Source organism: Empidonax traillii, unplaced genomic scaffold (assembly GCF_003031625.1).
Source record: "Empidonax traillii isolate 1590-97213 ecotype Southwest subspecies unplaced genomic scaffold, ASM303162v1 scaffold22:size5013007, whole genome shotgun sequence".
Lineage (NCBI taxonomy): Eukaryota > Metazoa > Chordata > Aves > Passeriformes > Tyrannidae > Empidonax > Empidonax traillii.
In genome coordinates, this window is record NW_020955215.1 from 19,469 (window position 1) to 43,638 (window position 24,170).

At 59.6% G+C, this 24,170-nt stretch overlaps 2 protein-coding genes across 5 annotated transcripts; both read right to left on the bottom strand.

Moving 5' to 3' along the window:
* Window positions 1-43: 43 nt before the first annotated feature.
* Window positions 44-4,870, bottom strand: PRR7 (proline rich 7, synaptic). 3 transcript variants are annotated; one of them, XM_027900800.1, is made up of 3 exons: window positions 4,560-4,870; window positions 804-1,445; window positions 44-674 (listed from the first exon to the last, which is right to left on the bottom strand). In XM_027900800.1, exons 2-3 carry the CDS (start codon window positions 1,102-1,104, stop codon window positions 286-288), a joined length of 690 nt encoding a protein of 229 aa, XP_027756601.1. In that variant the 5' UTR covers window positions 1,105-1,445; window positions 4,560-4,870; the 3' UTR covers window positions 44-285. The 3 variants fall into 3 exon arrangements, with proteins under 3 accessions (XP_027756601.1, XP_027756593.1, XP_027756585.1); XM_027900792.1 differs by having other exon boundaries at window positions 44-701; XM_027900784.1 differs by having other exon boundaries at window positions 44-1,445.
* A 1,353-nt stretch (window positions 4,871-6,223) lies between these two features.
* On the bottom strand, window positions 6,224-21,422 carry GRK6 (G protein-coupled receptor kinase 6). Of its 2 annotated transcripts, none has more exons than XM_027900814.1 (16): window positions 21,302-21,422; window positions 18,194-18,289; window positions 15,531-15,643; window positions 15,137-15,214; window positions 14,805-14,905; window positions 13,456-13,548; window positions 13,090-13,153; window positions 12,332-12,472; window positions 11,477-11,667; window positions 10,713-10,750; window positions 10,485-10,574; window positions 10,186-10,394; window positions 9,811-9,948; window positions 9,429-9,566; window positions 9,149-9,283; window positions 6,224-7,675 (listed from the first exon to the last, which is right to left on the bottom strand). In XM_027900814.1, the coding sequence occupies exons 1-16, from the start codon at window positions 21,351-21,353 to the stop codon at window positions 7,625-7,627; spliced, it is 1,728 nt and encodes a 575-aa protein (XP_027756615.1). In that variant the 5' UTR covers window positions 21,354-21,422; the 3' UTR covers window positions 6,224-7,624. The 2 variants fall into 2 exon arrangements, with proteins under 2 accessions (XP_027756615.1, XP_027756623.1); XM_027900822.1 differs by having other exon boundaries at window positions 6,224-8,424.
* Window positions 21,423-24,170: the final 2,748 nt, after the last annotated feature.

Genomic DNA, 24,170 nt, shown 5'->3' on the forward strand with positions numbered 1-24,170 from the left:
GTGGTGTGGGGATCCCATGATGCCAGCCTGCGGGGAGGCAAACCCGAGCCACAAACTTTTATTCTCAAACTGTAACAAACAAAAAGTTTAAGAAACAGAGCAGAGTCCGGGTCCCCAGCGACCCCGGCCATGGGGGGGCTGGCGGGGGCCAGACGGGGAACCAGCCCCTTCCGCGCCGGCGGCGATGGCCCGCGCCGGGGCAGGTGTCCCCGAGGTGACACGGGCAATCAAAACCACCCACCCCCCAGGTGCATGGCAAGGTCCGGGGGTCCCCCGCGGCCGCCGTTACACGGCGGTAGTCCTGCCGAAGAGGGGCATGGAGACCGGGAGGTGCCAGGGTCCCGGCTCGTAGGTGTCCCTGCTGCTGAGCTCCGAGTCCGTCCAGCTGGGAAACATGCGTGGGGAGCACTCCTGCTGCAGATAGAGGTCCGGGCAGGCAGGGCCAGGGCTGGCTGAGCGGGGCAGGTGCAGTGCCGAACCATAGCCGGCATCAAGGAAAAGCGGTTTATAGCTGGGGGGCTGCTCCTGCTTCTCCAGCCGCTCGTGGCTCAGGAAAGGGGCGTTGATTTTGCGGTAGAGCCCCCGCGTGTCCATCAGCACCTCGCTGTATGGTGGGGGGGGCTCTGCCATCAACAGAGCTTCCTCATAGCACGGCGGCTTTGACAGGTCCGACTCTGCAAGGCAAAGCCCCCCCCGGACCCCTGCTGCCGTCAGTGCTGCGCTCCGGCTCTCACGTCGTATCCCCCCCAAAACAGGGGGAGGAACGTGCTCCGGGGATGCGAGAGCCCCTCCCTGCTCCTTACCGTGCCGGCAGCTCCAGGGCCGGGGGGGTGGGATGTGGTGGGGGTGATGATGATGGTGGGGGTCGAGGCGGAGGCGGTGGGGAATGGCGATGCCGGGGGGGCTGCCCCTGTAACCCTCATAGTGCAGTGGCTCCATCTCCAGCGCGCGCAGGCTCTGCTCCCGCAGCCGCTCCTCCTGCTGCCGCTTCACCCGCCGCCGCAGGTAGCTGCAGAAGCAGCACAGCAGCACGATGAGCCCCCAGATGAGCCAGAAGCCCGCGAAGCAGGTGAGGAAGGTGTAGGTGCCCTGGGACATCACCATCTTGGCTGCCGGACCCGGGGGGAGGCCCCCGCCTTTCCCTGCCCTCGGGGTGGGGGACGGGATGCTCAGGGCGGCGGCAGGGTCAGGGAGGACCCGATGCTGTCAGGGCCGCCGAGGGCATCTCCCCGGGCCGTGCCCGGCGCCGTCTCCTCTGGCCCGCGGGCGCCTGCCGTCAGGGGTCCATCCTCGCCATGGAGCTGGGGGGGGCTGGAGCGGGTGGGTCAGGCCTGGGTGCGCTGGGCGGGCGGCGGGGCAGGGGGTCGGCGGGGCGGGCGGCGGGGGGATGGGGCTGGCGGGGTCCCGCTGCCCATCGCTGGGGGGGGACCGCCGGGGTGGGGGCCCTGCAACGAGACAGACGCGAGCGTGAGCGACACGGAAACGTGGACGCCCTGTTCCCATGGTGACTCGCTCCACATGCGCCGCAGTGCCCGCAGCCGGGGGGGAACGTTCCTGGCCCCCCTCATGCACCCCATCATTGCCTCCATGGCTGCAAACCTGCACACCCCATCCAGAACCTCCCTACAGCGCTGCCGGGCACTCTGGGGCAGCAGATGGATGCTGTGGTCCTGACCTTTCAGATCATGGGGTGCCCACTGGCATCCTCTTCTCCTGCTCACCCAGCACACCCCAAATTGGCTGCTGAGCCCAGGCAGCTCATTCATTCCTGTGCTGCCACACAGCGGGGTGCCCTGGGGTGCCCCGGGGAGAATGAGGGATGTGCAGAGCTCCCAGTTGCCGGTGGCACGTGGCGCTTGCAAGAACACGTGCACTGTGGCCATGGCTGGCCTCGCAGCCAGCCAAGGAGGCTCAGGGCATGGTGGCACCTCGACACAGCAATGCAGGACCAAGTGGTGGTGAGGATGGGAACCATCACCTCTGCCAGGTCCCAGCCCTCAGGCAGGGTGATGGCTCAGTCACGTCCAGCCCAGCAACGAATGACAACGGTGTGTGCCCGGGGCAGGTGTGCCCCGCAGTGGGCAGGGAGCAGCACCTATGGGTGCTCACAGGCAGGCACGTAAGCACCCATTAGGATTCTCATTGTGGTGGTGTGGGTGAAAATGGGCTCGGCAGCAGGGAGAAGGATGAGCCTGGAGCGGCGGCAGCCGAGGGCTGGGCAACCACGGAGGCACCATTGCTCTCATGTGGTTCTTCTGCTCAGACACGGGTGAAGGGGTGCGGGGTGCTCGACCACCCTGCGGACCAGGGCCACGCTGCTGGCAAGGGGCCACGGCAGTGCCACCAGGTGCTGAGGGTGCTGGCAGGGCCAGAGGGCCGAGCCCGGCGGAAGGAAGGAGCAATGGGGAAGGAAGGAGCAATGGGGAAGGAAGGAGCAATGGGGAAGGAAGGGGCAGGGGCCCTGGCCACTGGCAGGCAGTGGGGGTTCCTCCATCACGCAGACAAACGCGTGGGCAGAGTCAGTACTGCGATGTGGGTGTCTGGGGAAGGGGTCCCCGCTGCCCGTCTGAGGCCACTGGGTGCGGGCAGAGCTCGCCGGCCGCGGCTGCAACAGGCTCCGCGCCGGCAGCCTGGGCATCCCCGGGGAGCGGGGCACCGGGCGGGAAGGGCCGTGGGTCGAGCCCCGGGATGATGGCAAGGGGGACACCGGCAAGCGGTGCAGGAATGGCTGGCGGCGCCGCGGACCGGGGGCGTTCGCAGCTGGGGCGTGCGGGGGGAGCGGGGCTGCCGGGGACGTGCGGGCTGGGGGAGGAGCAGGGCCGGGCTGGAGACACTCATACCGGGCGGGGAGCGGGGCGGCCGCCGAGCCGGGCCCCGCCGGTGCCCTCGGGCCGCTCCACTGCCCCCGGCCGCGGCCTGGACCCCGCTACCCGCGTCGCATCCCTGCCCGGTGCCTCCGGCGGAGGGTGACACCCCGGCGGGGAACCTCCCCGTTCCCGGTGCCGGGCGCGGCACCCCTTCCTCATCACCATCCTCCTCGTCCTCCTCCCCCGGGGCGCGCGCCCGCCGGGGCCGGACGGGAGATTCACGCCCCGGTACGCGCGGCGCGCCCCCGCCCCGGCCCCGCTGCCCCCGCACCGCGCAACAGGCGGAGGCGCCGCGCCCGCTCCCTCCGCGGCTCCCGTTACCGGCGGCGGCGGCGCACGTGGCTCAGGCGGCGGGCGGCGGCTCCATAGGGCGGCGGGGGAGGGGGCCCGGTGCGCGGCGCCGCCGCCGCCTCCCGGCGCTGCCTTTGTCTCCGGTGAGCGCTCCCGCGCCGCCGCCGCGCGCCGCCCCGCCCGCCCGGGCTCCCGCCCCGCCGCTCCGCCCCGCCCTCGGCTCGGGGAGGGACCCGCGGGCCCCCCGCGCTCCCCTCCCCAGGACCCGCCGCCGTCCGGGGGCTACCGGCGGGGAGACCGGCACTGACACGGGATTCCCCCTCCCCGCCCCCGCGGAACGGCGGTGGGATGCCGGTGGCGAGAGGGCTGGGGTATCCCCCGGCGGTGGCCGCAGGAGCCCCAAGGGATGGGGGACGGGGATCTCCGGATGGCGGCTTCCAGTTCGGAGAGGTGATGGCCCCGCGATGCCTCGTGGGGTGGTGCCACTGGCTCCCACGGTCGGTGGCCTCGCACTCGTCCGGGGGTGCTCAGGAGTGCAACCACCCGCTCCCCCAGGGCCATCCAGACCTTCCTCAGGGGGTGACAACCAAGTGCTCCCCAGGGGGATGGCCAGGCCAGTGCAGGGATACCAGCAGGGAGGGCAGCCCAGCCGCTGGCAAGATCTTAACGGGCACTGCTACAGCCCCTCCCAGGCACTGCAGTGGGATGAGTGGCTCTGTGGGACAGTGGTGCCAGCCTGGCCCACAGGACAGTGAGGGACAGAAGTGGCACTGGGTGACATGGCAGTCTATCCTGGGGTCACCCTGCTCCCTTGGGGCTGCTGTACCCCAAAGCAGAATCCTCGCCAGCCTGGCCTGAGCAACTGTCCCCTGTGCTGGGGCTCTCCCAGCCATTTGCTATCAGCGGAGAGGGGGAATTGTCACCAGCTCTTCTCTGCTGTGACTGAGGCCAGTAGTCATGGCATTCCTGGGAGACCACTCTGTTTCCTTGGGACTGCACCAAGCTTGGGGGCAAGAGTCCCCGCTGTCCTTTCACTGCACCCTGGAGCTGTGGCAGGAGCAGGGCAGCATGATTACAGGACAGAGCTGAGCCGGATGCCGGGTGGGTGACAGGGTGTGGGTGCCCCACGCAGGCCATGACCCCGTCGCCGCTTCCTCCCCGTGGGCAGGGTGGCGGGTGCCCGCTATGGCTGCACACACGGCGCATTGTTCTGCCAGGGCCTGGCCGGAAGGACTTCCTCCATCCCAGCCAGGGAATGACCTGGGGAATCCACTGGCAATCTGCTCCCGCCACAGCCAGGCATAGCAGCTCTGGCAGCCGGCCAAGCCCCACCACCTCGCTAGCAGCAGGGCCACAGTGGCCATGTGTCCCCCGGCCCCCTTGGCTCTGGCCCAGACTCACCTTGCTGGAACTCTCCTCCTGCGATCCGACCTCACAGTGCGGCCGTGGCAGCTGGGCAGCGCCGGCTCGATGGTTGTGGGGGTGCCCCAGCAGCACCCAGGGCGAGCAGGGAGCTGCGGCCATGCGGGGGGGATGGGGTGCTCCCTTGAGGCATGGGCACCACGGAGGTGGAGGGCACGGCGGGGTCTGCGGGCATTGTCAGGCCAGGCCAAGGGTGGGTGAAGGGAGCCAGGCCTCCGGCCCCGCCAGCACCGGGGGCCGGGAGCTGCCTTCCCCTTCCCCTTCCCGTCCCCTTCCCCAAGGCGGCGGGGGGAGGCAGGCGGGGGAGCGCTCCCCGAACCACATGGTGGGCTGGAGGAGGAGCTGTTGCCCAGGCAACAGCTGAGAGCATCCTTCACCCCTGAAAATGGTGTGTGGAGCTGCCGCCACAGCCCTACATTGTGGGGCACTGCCTGGGGCCCCCAGGACCCACCCAGAGCTCACCTGTGTATGTGGGGTCCAGATCAACCCGCTACAGCTGTGGCCATACACCAGCATCCCCATACCTGCATGCTGCTAGCCCTCAGCAAGGACAGGGATGGGGACAAAACATACCCTAAATGTTGAGGCACCATGGGGCAGGGGGAGCTTGGGACAGGCAGAGCCCATTCCCTGCCCTGCTCAGGGCTGGCCATGGCTCTTCTCACACCCCAGCCCTGCCCCAGAACCACCCTGACTTGTGACAGGTACACGAACATGCTGGTGACCCTGGGACCTTGGTGCCAGGGTGTCATGGCCCAGGCAGCGCCAGGAGGGCGGCACAAGCATCCCAACCAGTGCGGTGGGAATAGCAATCTCCAGGCACTCCCCATCCCCCCGCCTGCCTTCCTTCCTTCCACGGCTGCAGAAAATTCGTGGATTTTACCCCAAGATGCCCCCTCTGAGTGTGAGAACTCCTCCTCGGCCCGCTCCCATAGCAACTGTTCCCTAGCTACCAGCCGCACTTGCTATTCTCATCCCAGTGCAGCTGCATGTGGCCCCCCCGCGCTGCGCACAGAGCTGTCACTGCTGCTGCCAGCCCTGAACCCCAAACCCACCCTGCATCCCCTGTCCAGGCTGCCCCCTTCTCCTGCTCCTCCCTGGTGATAGTCACGACCCTCACCCCACATCACCCTGCAGTGTTCCCCCTTCAAGAGGCTGTTCCTTGTGCTAAATTAACTCTATCCCAGAGAAAACCAGGACAAGCACTGTGTGCTGGCATGAGGTCACCATTCATGGTGGCCCCTTGAAGTAGCGATGCACAGTGACCAGAGGGCAGCAGGACTCTGTCCCAGCCCCACAGCACACCTGTGACAGCCCAGGAGGGGCTGTGCTGAGCTCCCCAGAGGGGACTACACCAGACATGAGCATCCCAACAGTACAAGGCCTTGTACCTGTAATGCCCCCACACTGACCCAAACCATGCAGCAGAAGCCACTGAGGGCCACCTGTGGCACCCAGGGCTCAGCCAGCATCAGCCCTTGCCCTGGAGGGCAACCCCTGCTTCCCTGCAGGGCATGAGCTCCAGCAGGGTCCATGGCAGTTCAGAAATGCGGATCTCTGCTCCCCTCCTTACAACCACCAATCCCATATGGCCCAGAACAGGCCCCCCTGTGATGTGAGAGCAACACAAGGCACGGCGAATCTTTACACTTAACAAAAGGTTAAAAATTTAAATACTCTCCAACTTTAGTGCAAGGCAAGCAAATGATACCACAGGTCCAAGTAGGTGCTCAGCCCCCTGGGGGGCCTGGCTCAGAAAGAGCAGAGGCAGCAGCACACGCACACACACGTGTGTGCACACATACAGAGAAGGGGTGAGTTATTGCTCAGGACACGGCTAGGACAAGTGTGTACAAGAGGGGACAGGACAAACAAAGCAGAGGTGGGCTGAGCCCTGTGCTGTTCCTCAGGGAGGGCTCCAGCCCCTCCACTCTACCCTGCCCATGGGCACAGGAGCTGTGCTGGCTGCCCAGGACCCCTAGGGACACACACTAAGCTGGTCCCAGCCACTTACTCTTGGGTCACAGCTCCACGTGAACCAAGGAAGGGACATTCCCTTTACCACAGCTTTGTTCCCCGAGAGCAGGGTCCCTTATGTGTCTGCTCCTCTGACACGGAGCAGGGCCTCGAGACGGGAGCACCCCTGGCACACACAGGTCCAGAGCTGGTGGAACCATGCTGGGACCATCCTGCAGCATGCCAGGGATCAGACCAACCTTTTGGACCCAGCAGCAGCAGGTACCGCAGGAGTGGCTGTGTCCTGCTGTGCCAGGGGTCTGGAGAGGGGCTTGGGGTCAGCTCGCCGGCAGCATGTGTGAGATGAGGCAGGAGGCAGCAGGATGCAGCAAGACAGGGAAGCGAGGACGAGGCAGTGACACTCTGCTGCCAGGACGCAACGGGAGATGCTTTGGCACAAGTGCTTTCCTGTGCCTTGGGGCTGAGCAACGGACTCTGATGGAGCCAGGGATGCCTCAGCACGGCCAGAAAGGTCCAGGAAAGACGCTTTAGACACCTCAAGGCACAGAAGGCCTCTGCCCAGGACTCCCTGGAACAACGCTGGGACTGTCACTCCTCCCATAGGAGGACATTTGTGCCTGTGACAGGGTGGGGGCAGTGCAGGCCCCCACCTATAGATTAAAAACTGACATGTGATATGTACAGACCGACATATATAAATATACATCAAACTTGCAGTGCCACTTTGGCACCATGGAATGTGTCAGCAGAGCTGCTCCAGCCTGGCCTTGGTCCACGCTGGCATGATCCTTCCCTCCCACCCTGGGCCCAGGAGGAGAGAGCAGCAGCACCATCCCAAGTGGCACATTTGGAAGCGTCCGGGTTTGTCTCAGGGGTTGCCCATGGACAGAAGCATCTCAGCCTGAGCCATGTGCTGCTGCCAGCCTTGGAGTTATCCTCACAGTCTTCAAATACAGATGTGTAAAGCTGTAAACAAATCCACCTTCTGGGGCCACTGCAATCATGTCCTTCAGGCTGGGCACTCGGAGAGGCAAGGGGGTCTCAGGGGCTGGAGAACAAGCTGTGCTCTACAGCCGGGTGGGCTCTTCCTCGCTGTTGCCACAGTTTCCACAACAGTCCTGAAGTCAGAAGGGCAAGGAGAGGGAGGAGGGAGGGAGGGAGAGAGGAGCACAGCAAGCAGAGGGTGAGCACAGTCACACAACCCAGCCTACAGCTGCCCGCTGGCAGGGACAGGCCAAGCCCCCCATAGCCTGTGTGCAGGAGAGCTACATGGAGACAAGGACTGGAGGGCATCCTCCAGACTACAGAGGAACACTCCAGCTGCATCTGGGGGTTCAGCCCCTGGCAGACAGACTGGCGAGCACACAGCTGGCTAGTTCAGAAGCTGGGAGGAAGCTGGACTCTGGGGACTGCAGCCACCCAGGGAGACAGCTCAGAGCCAGCACAGGTGCTTGGCCCTGCTCAGGGCTCAGCCGGCTGTGGAAGCAGCTGAATCCCTTTTTGCTGAAATGGGAGTCTGAGCACAGGGCAATGCCAAACTCTTCACAGTTTCTCAACCTTTTTGTGTGTCCCGGACATCCGTAGAGGAGTGAAGGAAATTTCCCACAGCCCCTGGGAGCAGAGCTCCCAGCAGCTGCAGTGCAGGGGCAGCTTGGGCTCAAGCTGAGGGCAAGGCCTCCCCCACAAAGGCAGCAAGAGCAGGGAAGCAAGATTAGTGGCTCAGGGGACAGTTAGAACAACGAGCAGAATGTGCTCTGCCAGGGGAAGGGGACACTGAAGGACAACACTCCTCTTTCCCAGATCTTGCCATGTCCACGGGCCATCAGGTATTTCCCTGAGCAGAGCAGCCAGGAGTGACTGCTCACCTCTGGAAAGAGAAAACGTGGGAAATCACAGCTCAACCCCTGCTACAGGCAGCTGCCCATCCTCTGGCAGGCCTTGGGAAAGGCCGGGTATCCCCAGAGCTGGCTCTGACTAGGGCAGCCCATTGAACCGTGAAGCACAACTCAGAGCTTGGCATCAGGAGTCAGCAACGAGTGGCTGAGTGGGTCCAGAGCCAATCATGCTGGAGTCCCACAGCTGCACACAGCTGTTGAGAGGCTTTGCCAGGCTGGGAAAGAAGGCAAACACTGTTCCAGGAAGAGGAGAGAAGCAGATAAGCAAGCCCACAGCAGCTGCAAGACATTTCTGTTCTCCTCATCCCTCGAAAGAACTGCTCTCTGCCTGGCTCAAGATCTGGCAGAAGTGCTCTGGAGAGCCCATTCCAAGAGCAATGCCTTGTTCAGGGATGGTATTATTCATGTAGGAAGAGAGATGACTTACTATTTTAATGCCTTCAACATCCTTTTGCCTATGTGACTCCAGCATATTTAGCCAGGACACTCCCCATCCCTTTGACTCCCCCAGCATGGGGAGTGCCAGCCAGGTGAGGGTTGGCTCCCTGCAGCCTTGCACAAGTGCCCCTGAGAGAGCTGAGGTCCAGCCACCCAAAACTAGGGGAGACTTTGTCTGCTGCCCTCTCTTGCCAGACCTTCCTGGCTCAGTGCTGCTGGGGGACTGGTTGAGGAAGGAGACACTGGGCAAAGTCTTACCTGTCTGCTGAACAAGCGCTGGAGTAACCCTTTTTTGGGCTGTGGAGAAGGCTGCCCTTTCCAGTCCAGGTCTGGGGGCACTGTGCCATCTGTGCTAAAGACATTCAGCTCCTTAAAACACTCCGTCTCGATCATCTGGAAGAGGGCAAAGAAAGCTGCAGCAACTGTTACACGGAGCCATTCACTGAAAGCCCAACAGTGTGAGAGCAGCAGGGACAGTACAGATTCTGCAGGACTCTGCACTTGGCTGTGGTGGGCACAAGTAGGAGCAAAGACCTACCTCGTTCTGCCAAGGAATGGGCACACTTCCAGTGGCAAACTTCTGGTAGAAGTCATTGTCTGTGGGCTCCAGCTCCACTCCTTTCACTGTGGAGAATTGCTCGATGTCCAGAACATCCTTGCAGTAGATGGCCTGAGGCTAAACAGCACAAAGACTGCTCTAATGCCAGGCTCCACCTTGACCACCTCCAATAATTGTGGCTCGTGGCCAAGACCAAGCCTCTTCTCCCTGCAGCCCTGAGCATGCCGGACCCCTCTTTGCCAGGTTCCAGAAACAAGAGGGAAAGGATGGACCTCATCTCCTCAGGTGAGCCATGCCAGTGCTCCCACTTCCCTTGACAGAACCAGTGACTGAAAGGGTCAGGATAGAGACACACACTTACATCTGGCTTGAAGGGAGGTTCCAGCATGCCTGCTTCCAGCCTCCTGAAGTTGAGGTGCTTGAAGAGAGGGTGTTCCTTCACTTCCTTGGCCCCATCTCCTCGGCACCCAAGGCGCTCCAGAGGGTCTTTGCACAGGAGCTGCAACACAAAGTAAACAAGTGTCCCACGTGAAGAGCACTCCATGCAGGAGCAGCCCTGGGTTCCTGCAGTAAGTCTCTGGAGGGACAGCACAGGCCTCTCAGGGAGCTGGGAATTGAGGCACTCTGGACCCTCCTGTGCTGCCTTATCAGAGACAAGGGAACCTGGCTGCCACCACTGCAGGGAGCAGACAGGATGTTCTGCCGTGTACAAGGAGGGACTAGGATGCACTCGTACCATGGTGCAGAGGGAGCGGGCACAGGGCGAGAACTTCTCCGAGTACTCCTCCTGCACTTCCTTCACCAATCGCTCCACCTCCTCCCGCTTGATCTTCTTCTTGCGCTGCTGAAAGGGTGACTGTCCCTCGATCATCTCGTACACCAGGCAGCCCAGAGCCCACCAGTCCGGGCTGAACGTGTAGCGCTCATTCTTCACCACCTCTGGAGCTACATGGGAGCAGGGTCAGGGATGTGTGAGGGCAGGGAGCGACTGTGTGCAGTCAGAGGCCACTTTTGGATTAAACCAGGATCACTTACCCATGTAGCCGACTGTCCCCACCCGGCCCTTGATTGTTTGGCCCTCTGGCACATGCACAGCTAGTCCCAGGTCTGAGATACGGATGTGACCTGCACAGAGGAAGGGGAAAGTTAACAGGACAAAGTCAGGGGGACAATGTTTGAAGCTGCCGAGAACACAGGGTAACCCCGGTTCAAGCAGAGGAGGAAAGAACTCAGGCCCAGGACTTCTCTTGACCCTGCACTCACCATGGTCATCCAGTAATATGTTCTCTGGCTTCAGGTCCCTAGGAGGGAAGGGATTTGATTAGCAAGAAGCCTGTTGTCAAAGCAAAGGACACAAGCAGCAGCCACATTTCAACAAGTCCCAGATAAGCAGCAGTGGGATCCAATGCCCCTGCCTCAGGCACAAAGATAACCTTCCCCTCACCCTCTGCCTCAGAGCTGGCCCTGCAAGTTCTCCCCTCCTGGGCAGAGGTGACACATGATAATCTTCTTGTTATGTTCATGACAACCTTGAAGGAGCAGAGGCTTCTCTGCTTAACCTGCCCCAGGGTAAGGCACAGGGTAGGACCAGAAGAGGCTCCCTGGCCAGTGTGTAGCCATGCTATCCTAACACTGCATCACACAACTCGGTGAGTATAGTCAATATAGTCCATCAGCTTGTTCTCCCTCCTGCCCAGCTCTTGAGCCACTGGGGCAGCCTACCCTCCTTTGTTCTAGTGTCAATACTGCTCGGGGAGTTCAGTGCCTGCCCTGAGGCATTCACAACATGATCACATCCTGTTCTTGGCGATCATTTACCAGCACAAGCAAGCCAAGCTAAGCTCTCCCCTTCTCCCACGAGATCAGCTTTCTGTTCCCAATTCCTCTCACTCAGCTCTGTGCTGCTTTCAAGCTTGAGCTTATTTTCTTGAGCAGACAGATCCAGCTGGGCTGGTAAGAACAGCAGGAAACTCTCTTGCTTCTGCAGCCCCTACAAGCTCTCCCAGCAGGGACCAGAGAGCACACACCTGTACACTATCCTCTCCTGGTGCAAGTCCTCAAGGCCACAGCAGATTTCAGCAGCATAGAAAGCTGCCCGGGGCTCCTCGAAGCCAGCCTCTCCCATGTGGTAGATATGGAACTTGAGGTCCCCTCCATTCATGAGGGTCAGCACTAGGCAGAGAGCATCTTTAGTTTCATATGCATAGGCTAAGCTCACCTGCAATTCAGGGCAGAAAGGCTGTTAGAAGACACAGCTGGAAGAGGGAGGTGCCCACACTCCCATGGGTACTTTGCCACCCAAGCAGCCGCTCACGGACTCAGGACTGGGCCTCTGCCAGCAGAGGAGGAACTGTGCAAACCCAGGGAGGACACGGCAGTGCCCAGCAGTCCCAGCACACCCCCGGCTTTCCTCAGACAGGGAGGACACTACTTCTCCAAGCCAGAGCTGCTCCCCTCCAGGGGCAGGCAGGACCCAACGGCAGTGCCAGGGCAGTGTCTGATGAACCCTCCACAAAAGGAGGTTCAGGCTGTTCACACCTCAGTACATCCAGGTAGAGCCCTCTGCCACACAGCTCAGGGCTGGGCTTCTGCCCACCCTGCTCTCTGGAGAAACATCTCTCAGTTTTCTCGTGCCTCAGAGGTCACAAAGGCCCCTGTCACACCAGATGGGTGTTTGGGGCTGACTTTGGGAGCATTTACAGCATGTTGTGGATGCAGTAGGAGGTCCTGCCAGACTGCAGCCTTGTGAGAGACCTGCAGCCACCAGGCAGGGCCTGCTCCTGCCTCTCCACACTGGGTGAGGAGCACAGAGGTGCCAGGCCAGCCGGTTGGAGGAAAAATCAACTACCGCAGCAAAGTGAGAGCAATTCCTATGTACTTACTACAAACCTACTGTTCACTTTTTCCAGGATCTGTTTTTCATTCAGGGCCATGGCTTCTCCCTTTCTCTTTTTGATCCGTTTCTTCTCCAGTTTCTTGCAGGCGTACATCTTCCCTGTGGCACGCACTTGGCAGGCACAAACCTGGAGGGGGGACAAGGCTCAGCACCCTCCTGCTACCATTTCCAGGGTGGGGTCTAGGCTCTGCTCCCAACAAGAGGCACAGGAAGGCAAAGATGTTGCTATCCCTGCCTTACTCTGAGGTTAGCAAGAAGCCCATTTAAACTGAGGACACAGGGAGCAGTGACAGCTCCAGATGTCACAGAGAAGTAGCAGAGAGCTCTGATGCCTCTAACACCTGGTGCCTGGGAAGACAGAAGGCCACTCCAGAAAGAGAAGGCCTAACAGTGACAGACTTCAGGAGTGCGGTTTCCCCTGTCAAGACATGGGGAGCAGACCTGACCCTGCCCAGGTAGCATCAGGCACCACAGGGCTCATGCTACCTACCCTGCACAACACCTCCCACACCTCCAGCATCTGGTGAGAGGTGATCTCCTCCCCTCACTGGGGAAGGGGAGGGGAACTGACAGGTCACACAATGACCAGAACACAGCAGTACCTAACACAGAGCCCCCACAGCCCACTCAGGCAGGTGCTGGAGCAGCCTATGGCACCCTGATGGCCAAGCCAGGCCTGCCTCTGGCAGCAGGCAACAGTGGCTGCCTGGAACCCCAAATGCAAAGGAAATGGTGGTCACTCACCTCCCCAAAACCGCCCTTACCCAACACACGGTACTGGCGGAAAGTGTTTTTGGTCACTGGCTGCCTGTGAGGGAAAGGAAATCAGAGTGAGATGAGAGCTGGGAGAGGACAGGGGCTGAAACCCAAACTGTCCTCACACTCTGGCCTGAGAGACTGTGGCTCACCCCAAACCCCAGACCCCTGCTCAAGCAGACCTTGCTTCCCTGTAAGGTAGTCAAGGCTGGGGCTGCTCATGGTGCATGTCCCTGAAGGACGGCAAAGGCCAGACCCTTGGCTCCTGCCAGGGTCCAGCATGGGAAGGAGCCCAAGGGACCCCTCAGGCAGCCTATGTGAGGAAGCTGCAAGTGTCCCAAAGCAGAGTGTTACCGTTCCAGCCATTTCCACTGCAGGAAGCGGTTGAAGTACAAGCTGTCGAGGTAGTCGGCAAAGGGAGCCACGCTCAGGTAGTCGTGGATAAGCCTAGGAGAGAGCAGAGCCAGCATGGTTCCTGAGGGCTGATCACAGCCATGGCAAGAAACAGCAGCCAAAGGAAAGAGGAGGTGAACAGCCCCAAAAGCCTGTTTATTTTGCCATCCCCTCACCCAGCCTGGTGCTGAATTAACCCACATAGCCCTGGCCCAGAAAGCCCCCCCTCCATGCTCAGCCTGATGCAAAAGGAAGGCGCGTTGGAGGTACCACTGTAACAAACACAGCACCCTGGGACTGGGCTGGCACTGCTAATTGTGGCCTTCTGGCACCAGCCAGGGCTGCGGGACAAAGAGGGACAACAGGGTTCTGCAATTGCCCCTCTGCTCACAGGGCAATTGCACACACAGGTTGTAATCAGCTGGTAGCAATGTTCAGCACCAGGCACTGAGTCGTTCACTATCAGACGAATATCCAGTACAAAAGGCCACAGGGGATCCTGCTGGAGAGAGCTAACTGCCTCACAGAGCTGTGCCAGGGCTGCGCAGCGGAGTGAGGAGCCTTAGACACAGCGTCTAGACTGGAGACACGCATCAAGGAGAAGCGGATGGGCTCTCCCCTTTCAGAGTTTGCCAAGAACAGGCAGGGCCCAGCCCGGAGGCTCTGCATTCAGACATGACACTGGTTACCACACACGGAGCTAACGCTCCCCAGAAGGCTGCAGCAAACGCGTTGCCACAGCCCTGCACTCAGTTAGGCAACGTGCTCGGCTCCTGTGCAGGGAGGGGTGGAGGCCGTAAGCCTGGTTTACCCAACAGCTTCCGCTTTGCACCCAGAGCCAGGACCTTCTGCCATGGGAACAGAGGTGACCTTAGTCCCCTGCAGGAGCAGCCAGCCTAACCCAACCACAACAGCCACATCTGTGGCCAGTGGTAGAGGACAGCTGGCACAGGACTGCAGCCATCAGCTCTGCTCGATGGGCGCCTATGAGATCCTGGCACAACACTGGTATTGCCTCATGCTGAAACAGGGTCTTCCCAAATGGCAACTCAGACCCATGGCACGCTGAGAGGACTGATGGGTTTCTGCAGCAGCTTGTGGCTCTCAGAGCACAAGTTCCTTGAGCTCGCTTGCTTTCCTATTGCTGTGCTGCAAATTGCTTGCCCTAAACTCCCCAGGCTCCAGCCTTAGCACCAGCTCTCCCTCTCCCAGAGGAAAGGACCACAAGGGACAAGGTGAGACAGCTGCAGCATCAACCCCATGCCATGTACGACCTGCAGGCAGACTCCAACTGCAGCCTTCCAACTCACTTAGTGCATTCCTTGAAGAGCTCCTTGGAAGGTTCCTGCTCCAGCCTCTCACAACAGGCATCCACCAGCTGTGAGGGAACTTCAGGCACATGGTCCTCACTCTGGGGACAAAGGGATGGAGTTAGACATAGGGAGGAGAGCCCAAGGGTCCTGCCAGGAAGAAGCCCATGGGAACAGCACACAAGTGCCCATCTGCTTTACCATCAGTGTGGTGGCTTGGGAAGTGCTGGAGTGGCTCAGCATGTTGGCTGTGCCACGATATGGGCAATGATAGCTGTTGGCTCTCCAACTGCTCTACCCTTGCAGGCAGCAAACACAGCCCTATTACTCACATTTGGCTTCAAGTACTTTTCAATCAGGTCCTGCCCGCACTCCTTCCGCTTCTCATCTGGAGCCACTTCGTACCCTGCCTGCACAAAGCAAACAGCGTGAGCAGCAAGTCCAGCCACAAACACAGCCTTGCTACTGGGCAACAGCTGCAGAGCAGCAACACCCTCTGCCCAAGGCTTCCCATGCTTTCCTCGAAAACCAGGTCTCCAGCAAACAGCTCCCTAAGCAAAGGCCAAGCCCTCTCTTGGAGAAACAGAAATGCACAGGTTTTTTTTCCAGGAAAACCCTATATGCCCAGAAGTACCTGGCAACTGCTGGAGCATCCAGAGTCAACCAGTTCATGCCCAGGGTGCCAAGAACATCCCTGCCTTCCCCAGTGAAGAGTTCTGCTCTTACCACAGCATCCAGGAACTTGACGCAGCGGGACAGCTCCGGCCGTGTCTCGCAGAACTGCCGGAAGAGCATTTGCCCAATGGGCTGCTTCTCGCACAGGCTGTGGTAGTCCCGCTCTGCAAATGTGGAAGAGATCACTCACTGCCAAATCCCAAAGAAGCAGTCCCAGCCCATCACCCCAGCCAGGCAGTGGTAGGAGAATTGTGACCTGACAGGTCCCACCACCCTGAGACTCCCAGGAGAGTGAAATGTATGTACCAAGAGGGACAAGGGATGTTACTGAGGTTTTACATTCCCCTATGGAAGACCCTCTTCCCTGAAAGAGGATTGACCTGCTGTTCTGTTCAACTTGCCCCTCTTGTTTCTAGCAAGGGACCTTTGTGTCTCCTGCTTGCCTGGAGGGTCTCTTCTCCTCTCTCCATAGAGATCAACTGACTACTCCAGACACACAACTTCCTTTGGAACACGATGAATACACCAAGCTTATTTCAAGGCAGATCTTCCAGGCAAGGAGTTGCTCTGATGACTCTTATAGACCACTGATATTCCCAAAGGCCCTGCTGGAAGCAGCATCATCAAAATGGAAGGCATCAACCCCACAGATGTCCTGTTGATGTGCACACAGCAATCAGACCTCCCCATTCCATGGCACAGCCACTTGCTTGTACATCAACTCCTACTGCCCTCTGGAGCTTGAGGATTCCTCCTGCCCCCCCTGAAGTCTGGCAGACCAAACACAAACCCTTTTGACTATGCAGAGCATTTCCAGTTCTCTGCTTTTTTCCTCCTCTTCCACTCACAAGACATTGTCTGACCGTGGGCCAGAACACATTTCTGTGACAGCCACTGCCACTGAGGGCTGTGGGCTGCCTGGGGTGCAGATGTGCAGCCAGGGGATCCCAGTGCTGAGTACTCCAACCCTCTTCTCCCCGTACAGCAGCTTCTCCTGAGGAAGCTGCAGCTTCCTGAGGGTGCAGGAGAATGCAGAGCCAGGCAGGTTGTGGTGGGGGAGGAGGTTGCCTTGCCAGCTCCACCACACCAGCCGGTTTCCTTGTGTCTGCAGGGGAAGGAGTTCCCTTCAGCTGGGGAGGACCAGAGTTTGCTGTCGGCAAGATCAGAAGCTTTTGGCTGCCCTGGTCGCTGCCCAGGCTCACACGAGGCTACTCCCTGTGGTCAGGGCATAAAAAGCTAAATTATGCAGCGGGCAACCAGCCCGCCGTGCCCATAGTCCTGCCAAGACTCTGGAATAGGAAAGAAATGCCTTTCTAGCAGGGTGTGAGGTGAAAAGAAAGACACCCTGGCCAAAAAGTGCCTAAGTACAAGGAACAGGGTCATCTCTCCCACGGGAAAACCAAGCAAAACAGCTGCCACCTGGGTCAGAGCACTTCTCACGTGCCTCTCCAAGGGGAAGTGAGACAAGGGGTGGTGACAGCCAGGGGCTAGGAAGGACTCGCTTCCCAAATCTTCACAAGGTCACTGTCCCAGACAGCAGGACAGCAGAGACAGAGACCACCAACACTCACTGCTGGCAAATGGGCAAGGTTCAGTGCTGGGAAACATATCCTGACAGCCACAGGAAGGGTGGCTGCAGGCAGAGGAAGGACAAAAGCTGAAGGATAGCTCTGCTGAGGGCACACAGATCAAAGAGGCAGGTGGGGTTTGGACGTCCAGGATGGGAGGTGTAAGGAGAGCCATGTTCAGCTCTCAGACCTTGCTCCAAAGAGGCAGCCAGCAGCAAATCCAAGGTGGAAGTCTCCATACAGCAACATCTGGTTGTGAATCTGACCCTGAGGGGTGTGGCAGAGGGAGGTGATGCACAGCCTGCACTGGGCTGCTGTTAGCTTGAGGTTACAGTGTGGATGAGGAAAGTTGAGTTACTCCAAGTACTACAGTCCCATGTGCCCCCAAAAGGAGCCATCCTTCTCCTTGGGGCTACCAGGACTTGGAAAACCTGGACAGGGCAGAATTGGGAATCCACACCCATTCAGTTCAGTGACACTTGTTCAGAAACAGGGCCAGCGCTGTGCCACTCTCCAGCTGGCAGCTGAATCCGGACTAAAAACTTAAACAAGCTCTCCTCTTCCCTGGAAGCAGAGCATTCCCACCCTCTGTGCCCCAAAACAATTTCACAGGATCTCAGGACCAAGCCTGCTGCACAAACAACATTAAAACCATGAAGAGTACAAAGTACAGTATGAAAATGATAGGCCAAGCCCTGCCCAGCTCTACAGTTCTCACCCACAGCAAGAACCCAGTTTTGCCTGAGAAGAGCTGCTGCACCAGCGTTAGAAGCCGAGGTCTGTGGAGCAGAGCTGAATCCAGCCAGGGAGAACAGAGTATGGTAGCAGGACCTTTGTTATTTATGCAAAGGCACCCCAGGGTGACACTCCAAAACTCTGCAGCACCAAACAGTCTGTTTGCACAGAGATGATGTATCTCTAGTGAAGCTCATCACAGTCTAGGAGGTGTGTGGGTACATCATCAAGCACTACCCAGCAAGCACAGCACAGCTGTGACTTACCTACCCATCATTTCTTCCCTGCACCCTGAGCTCCAAGGAATCCTGGCTGGGATTTGCCCTGTTACAGGTCCCTCACACTCCTGGGTCTCAATCAGGGGTGCACAGCACCCGCACACCCCCTCGCCCACCAGCGCCGATGCCTCACCGAGGGTTTGCCGGAGATCCTCGCAGAGGCTGATGTGGGGGAACTGCAGCATCTGCCGCCATTTTTTGCTCTTGCCTTTCCGGTTTCCTCCACCACCTGGGGGGCACACAAAATCACACCATGAGGTAGGAAGCAAGGGTATCCCACTGTAGCCTTGCCGTGCTAGGGAAGGAGCCTCCCTCTGTCTGGGCAAGGAAAACAAGACCAAAGTGGTATCCTGGTGGGACAAGAGTGTTGGAGTCTCAACTGCTAGAGGAAATGGGCAGATCAGCCTCTGATTAAGAACGTGAAGGCCTTTCATGATGGGAGAACCACAGCAGGGGCAGGATTGTCCACAGCCACAGGTTACTCTGTGCCTGCAATGGAGTTCTTGGCTCCCAGGCCTGTCCTCAGCACCTCTGCATAACTGATCACCTCTCCAGGCCATGCCTTGCTTGGTGTGAAGCTCTTCCTGCTGCAGTAATGATGTTCATGCCACCTACTCGTTCCAGACTGATTGCTTACTCCAGGGAGGGGCCCTTAGAGGGAGGACATGAAGCTGGGAGACAGGAATTCCTGCTCTAATCCTGGCTCCAGACAACTCGCTGGATTGCCTGGGGCTCATCACTTCAGTTTCCCACCTGTGAAGTGGGGACACTCCCACCTTTCTCCAGAGATAAGCCAGCCTCAGAAAATCCAGATCCAAGAACCAGGTATTATTCCAGCTTCAGTTGCTGGAGTAAATGCCCAGTGCTGTAGGACAGGGTGTGAAAGTTTCTAGATAGACCAAAAAATTTACATCAGAGCAATCATTAAATACTGAAATACTGATTGCTGAGATCAGCCAAGCTCCAGGGATTTGCTTTCCCCCCTGTCCCAGTGCCAACACACACACAGTTTCCCACCTCCCCTTGGAAAAACATTAAACCACCCTGCCAAAGTGGTCGGGCAACCAGAGTTGGGCCGAAGGCCGGGCTTTCTGAAATCGTGGAGGGGGTTGAACATAATTTATCAGCTCTTGAGAAACACTTTCATTACACTTTCCTCCACTGCAGAAGCAATTCAGCCCCAGACCCTAGACACAGTCCCCTGGCATCCAGCTTCCCGTGCCGCAGGAGGCCCTGGGTGGACAGGCAGGTGGGATGGGGCCATCCCAGCCAGCCTGGAGTGGGGCCAGCCCCAGGATCAGGCCCCTGGCACACCGAGTGCTGCATCTGCCCCGCACCAGCAGCTGGGCTGCACGATTGTACAAACTCAGGAAGGAAGTGACTCAAGGGTAAGCAGGGCTGGAAGAAACCAGCAGCGCAGACACCTTCTCGTCAGCCCCAGCCCGCGACAATGGAGCGGATGGGGACAGCGGAACGAGGGCAGGGGAGGACAGGCCACCCTCACCCCGAGACAGCTCAAGGAGAGGCAGAGCAGAGCCCCACAGCACCCGGAGGTTGCATTTCCTTGAGTTGTTTGCTTTGAAAGGAGGCTCCAGCGCCCTTCATGCGTGGTTCTCCCCCGCCCTACCGGCTGATGGCCTAGCAGGGAACTGGGCTCCTGCACCCCAACTTCCCAGAACCCCCGCTCTGGGGATGGGGCAAGGGTGGGCTGCCTCCACCCAGAGCTCACCACAAGGGAGCTCCAGGGCTTGGTAATGGATGAGAGCTGGTCTGTTGTCCCTCTGGCAGAGGGCAAGGGCGACAAGGGGAGAAGGATCTTTAACCTTCCCTGGGCCAAACCAAATGTGGGGCACGGTCATGCTGTGGCAGCAACTGAAAATGGTTGTCAGCAGCTCCCCAGCACATCACAAACTCAGCCCTGCACTCCTACATCAGACTAGGAAGCTCCAAAAAGGTTGGGTTGGAATAGAGGACACGGCACTCTCAGATCTGGCCAGCAAAGTGTGTGTGTCCTGTCACAGAGGCTGTCAGAGATCACCCCAGTGGCCACCACAGCCACCCAGGCACCGGTGGGAGGGCCATGGACAGGCAGCGTGGCCACCTACAGCTCTCATAGCCTAGGAACTGCTGGGCAGAACGTGATGAAGAGCTGTTTCTGCCTGCAAACTACCCACTGCTGCCGAGGGAGAGGCACCAGAGGGGCACCAGGAGGGATCACAGCAACCATCAGGCATCTTATGCTGCATCAGTGCCCAAACTCTGTTCTCCAAGGGGAAAACAGGAGCCAGTCTCCAGGTCACTCCGTGTGGAGCTGGGCCTTCTGCCTGGAGGTCACCAATGCTGCTGTTTGGGTTTGAACCAAACTCTGCCATCATGAACCTGAACATCACGGTCACTGTGCCACAAGTGCTTACACTGAGCCCAGTTTTCAAGCAGTTCAGAAATGCTCCTGCCCATGCAAATTTAATTTCACTGCTCTTTGCTCCCACCAAATCTAATCTCCAAAGCCCTGTAACTGGATTTCAGTGGGTCTCCCAGGCTCCAGGACGGCTCAGTCTGGCCAGGGGGGGACTGCACTTCCCCACCGCTGTGATCTAATGAACTCCTCGAGGCCTGGCTGAGGCAGATCTTCTCTGCACAGGACCAGGTTCCTGTGTAACACTTCCCATCCCCTCCTGAGGCTCTTCCACGCAGCTCCCCTGCACTTTTACAAGCCCGAAATCAACTTTTTTTTGTTTTCTTTCCTCCTCTAACACCCAAAGCCTCCTCTCCCCCTGTGCGAGAGGGGCAGGAGCAGCCTCGGGAAGGGGCAAGACGGGGGTGCAGACGGGGAGGTTTGAACATGGAGAGGGAACTCAGCACCCCCAGACGGGAGCCCAGAACCCCCAGAAGGAGCTCAGCACCCCTGGGAGTTCAGCACCCCAGAAGGAGCTCAGCACCCCCAGATGGAGGCTCAGCATCCCTGGGAGTGAGCTCAGCACCCCTGGAGGCGGCTCAGCATCCCCGGAAGGGGCTCAGCACCGGGCGCCGGGCAACCTCCGCGGCGGACGCGGGGAGCCGAATGCCCAGTGGCGGCCGTTACCTCCGTTACTGGCCGCGCCGGTCCCTCCTCGCTCCCCTGCAAGGCCGCGATGCCCCAGGAGGGACCGCCTGGGCCGAGCCCCGAGTGGGGGGAGGCGGCACCGCACGGCCACAGCCCGGGCCTGCCGCCCCGCCGGCCCCCGGCGCCGCCGGCGCTCACCTTCGCGGGCCTTGAGCAGGACGGTGTTGGCGACGATGTTCTCCAGCTCCATGGGCCCGGTGGCGGCTCCGGCCCCGGCCCCGCTGCCCGCGCTCGGCCCGCGCCCGCCGCCCCCCGCCCGCCCCGCCGGCCCCGCCCCCCGCGCCCGGCCTGCCAATCCCCGGCCACGCTCCTCCCGCGCCGCCCTCCCGTTGGCCCCGCGAGCTGCGGGAGGGCGGGGCGGGGCCAGGGGAGCACGCGGCCATTGGCGGAACGCTGCCGGGAAGTGGAGGCGGGCGCTGATTGGAGAGTCAGGTGTCACTCAGGGGGAACCGGGAGCGGATTGGACTAGAGGCAATAGCGCCCGACACGAGAGGAGACCCGCCTCTTGCTGCATCTGATTGGTGAATGATCTGCCACTCAGCTGCAAAGTGGGCTGTGATAGGGTGTTCAGTGGGGGTGGGGCCGAGAGGCTTTTTATGATGAGCACTGGGGCTGTCCCGGGTCCTAGCGCCCCTCGTCCGCCTGCAGGGATGGTCCTGGTGCTCACACGGATCTCTGCGGTGTCCTGTGCCCTCCTCACAGAACCAGCTACGTGTTTAGGAGCGCCTTCCCGCTCTTAGTAGACGGGCGATTTGCTTCAATAAAGTCCGAGCGTGTGCCCGGTGTTGGTTAACCCCGGCGTCAGGGTGTGGGAGACCTGAGCTCCGGTGCTGTGCCCGGTCTCCCTGGTCACCGCTGCCATGGAGGTCTGGGTTTTCCTCATCCCCCAGTGCAGCCTCTATTTGCTGGGACCGAGCCCGTTCTGGTGTTTGAGCTCCCACCGGCTTTTCCCCACCCCTGATTTGCTCCAAAAGCAATCTTGTTTGTTTGTTTGTTTTTTACTGGTACTTTAATGAGCAGCAGAGTGACCACGTCTGAGGAGAAGCTGCGGTGAGGGAACCTCTTCTCCCCTGATCCCCAGCAAGAACGTCCTTGTTTTCCCTGCAGAGCTGGCTCGTACTCGAGCACCCCTTGATGACCTGTCAGCCCTGCAGGTGACCTGCCCACCTCCCTGCCCCTCCGTGGTGTAAAACGGCTCGTTGATCCTCTTAACCGAGTGGTGTCTGCCCTGCTTTGTGCTCCTTCTGGCTTCCGAGTGAGGACGTCATATCTGCCTTCCCACGGCCCCTGTCACTTGCTCCAGCCCACGGGTGATGTCTCCGTCCTGCCCTCCCTGCGAGTTTGGAGGTGGCCAGGGCATGGAGGAGAACACGGTGATGGGCAGGTCCCTCCATGGTCTCTGTCAATGGCAGCCCAGGTCCCCAGGCTCTGCTCCCTGAGCAGGAGCGAAGGGTTTCTGTCCTTGGGCTGTAGCAAGGTTGATAATAACACAAATTACATCAAGCACTCATTGTCCATGCAGCTGATACTGCCTGTGGTCCCCTTCAGCATCCACTGGAAATCAGGCATCACACCTTCTGGTTACGAGCCTGCAGTGATTATGAGGAGGAGGAGGAGGAGGATGCTTTGCCCTGCCACACCTTGGAGGTGATCTCCCTGTCACTCTGCCTGGAGGGATGAGCTCATGCTGTGAGCTTTCCTCTTTTAGAGCTGTTTTCCTCTCAAAGTGGCACATGCTTATTTTGAACTTCAAAAGGAATGACTTTGTTTCCATTGCTATTTTCTGTTTCCTCCCAGCTGATGTTTTGCAGCACCACCACCGACAGGAGTCATGAGCCAAAGGGCACCGTCAGAGCAGCACCAGTGTCCAGGGAATCTTGATGTCCTCAACAGAGCCAGAGGCAGCCGAGGTGGTAGAACTAGCACTCCCCTTTTTAGCTCTGTGGAGGGAACATGGCTGGAGAGGGAGAGGGCTCTGAACTCAAGCTTGTTGGGGAGTAATTCAAAACAATCTTTGGAAATTGAAGAAACAGCCTGAAAACGCAGGATGCAATTCCAGGCACAGGTGCTGCAGTTGGACAGCAGCAATCAGCACTTGGAGGGGAGCTGCTTTCCTGGTGGTGCTGGGGTCATGACGGCTCACAAGCACAGCAGTAATAAGGGTCATGCTGTGGCAGATGAAACGGACTTTACAAGCTTAGAATGGAAATGTCTGCTACAGAGAGACGGAGGGATCTGGTCAACCCTGTGCAGAGGGGATGATGTGCTGAATGAGGATACAGCAGGGGATGCTTGGTGAGGGAGCTATTCCTGAACATCCCAAGTAGCACCTGGGGGTAAGAGGGGGACCAGGTGCTCCCACACCCCATCCAGCTTTCAGGATTTGATGTTTTGCACATCACCTTCAGTGGCTTGCATGTTGCTCTGATGTGCAGGCGGGGCCTTGCCCAAGCAGAGAGGTCCCTGAGTGCCCCCACTCCAGCTGGTCCCTGGCCTCTCCTGCCCTGCGGCATCCCTGAGCCATGTGCTCATGCTCAGGAGGAGGGACGGTGTCTGGTGTCCTGCCCAGGGTGCATGGCCAGGGCAGTGTGGGGCCCCAGGGTGCTGCCCATGGGGCTGGTGCTCCTCTGAGAGCTGGCCTGGCCTGGTCCCCACAAGTCACCCTCATCTCCCAGATATTTTTAGAAGCAAAGTGCTGTTTAATTGTGAAAAGGCAGCTGCGGGAGGGGAAGCCGGGCGACAGCGATAGGGCAGCTCCTTCCGCAGGCAGTACCAGTGCAGCTCCTGCTGCCTCCGGGGGTCAGCGCCGGGCCCCATCCCAACCTGATTCCTCTGGGAACCTCTGCTGGCTCCAAACCTCACACCATGAGCCTCCACACATGGGGCCAGCAGGTGCAGGGAATGGCCCAAGGATCCTTGCCACAGCCAGTACCCCCATCCTGCTCAGCCCCCTCGTGCTCCACAGCAAAGCTGTGCTCACCCCAGCGGGGGCTGGCAGGGGCTGGTG

Coding starts and splice junctions, on each gene's coding strand:
- PRR7 (XM_027900784.1), bottom strand. CDS start 1,104: ATGGTGATGTCCCAGGGCACCTACACCTTCCTCACCTGCTTCGCGGGC.
- GRK6 (XM_027900814.1), bottom strand. CDS start 21,353: ATGGAGCTGGAGAACATCGTCGCCAACACCGTCCTGCTCAAGGCCCGC. Junction 15,215..15,530: donor TCAAGTTCCTGGATGCTGTG/GTAAGAGCAGAA, acceptor TGCTTTGTGCAG/GCAGGGTACGAAGTGGCTCC. Junction 9,567..9,810: donor AACCTCCCTTCAAGCCAGAT/GTAAGTGTGTGT, acceptor TGTGCTGTTTAG/CCTCAGGCCATCTACTGCAA.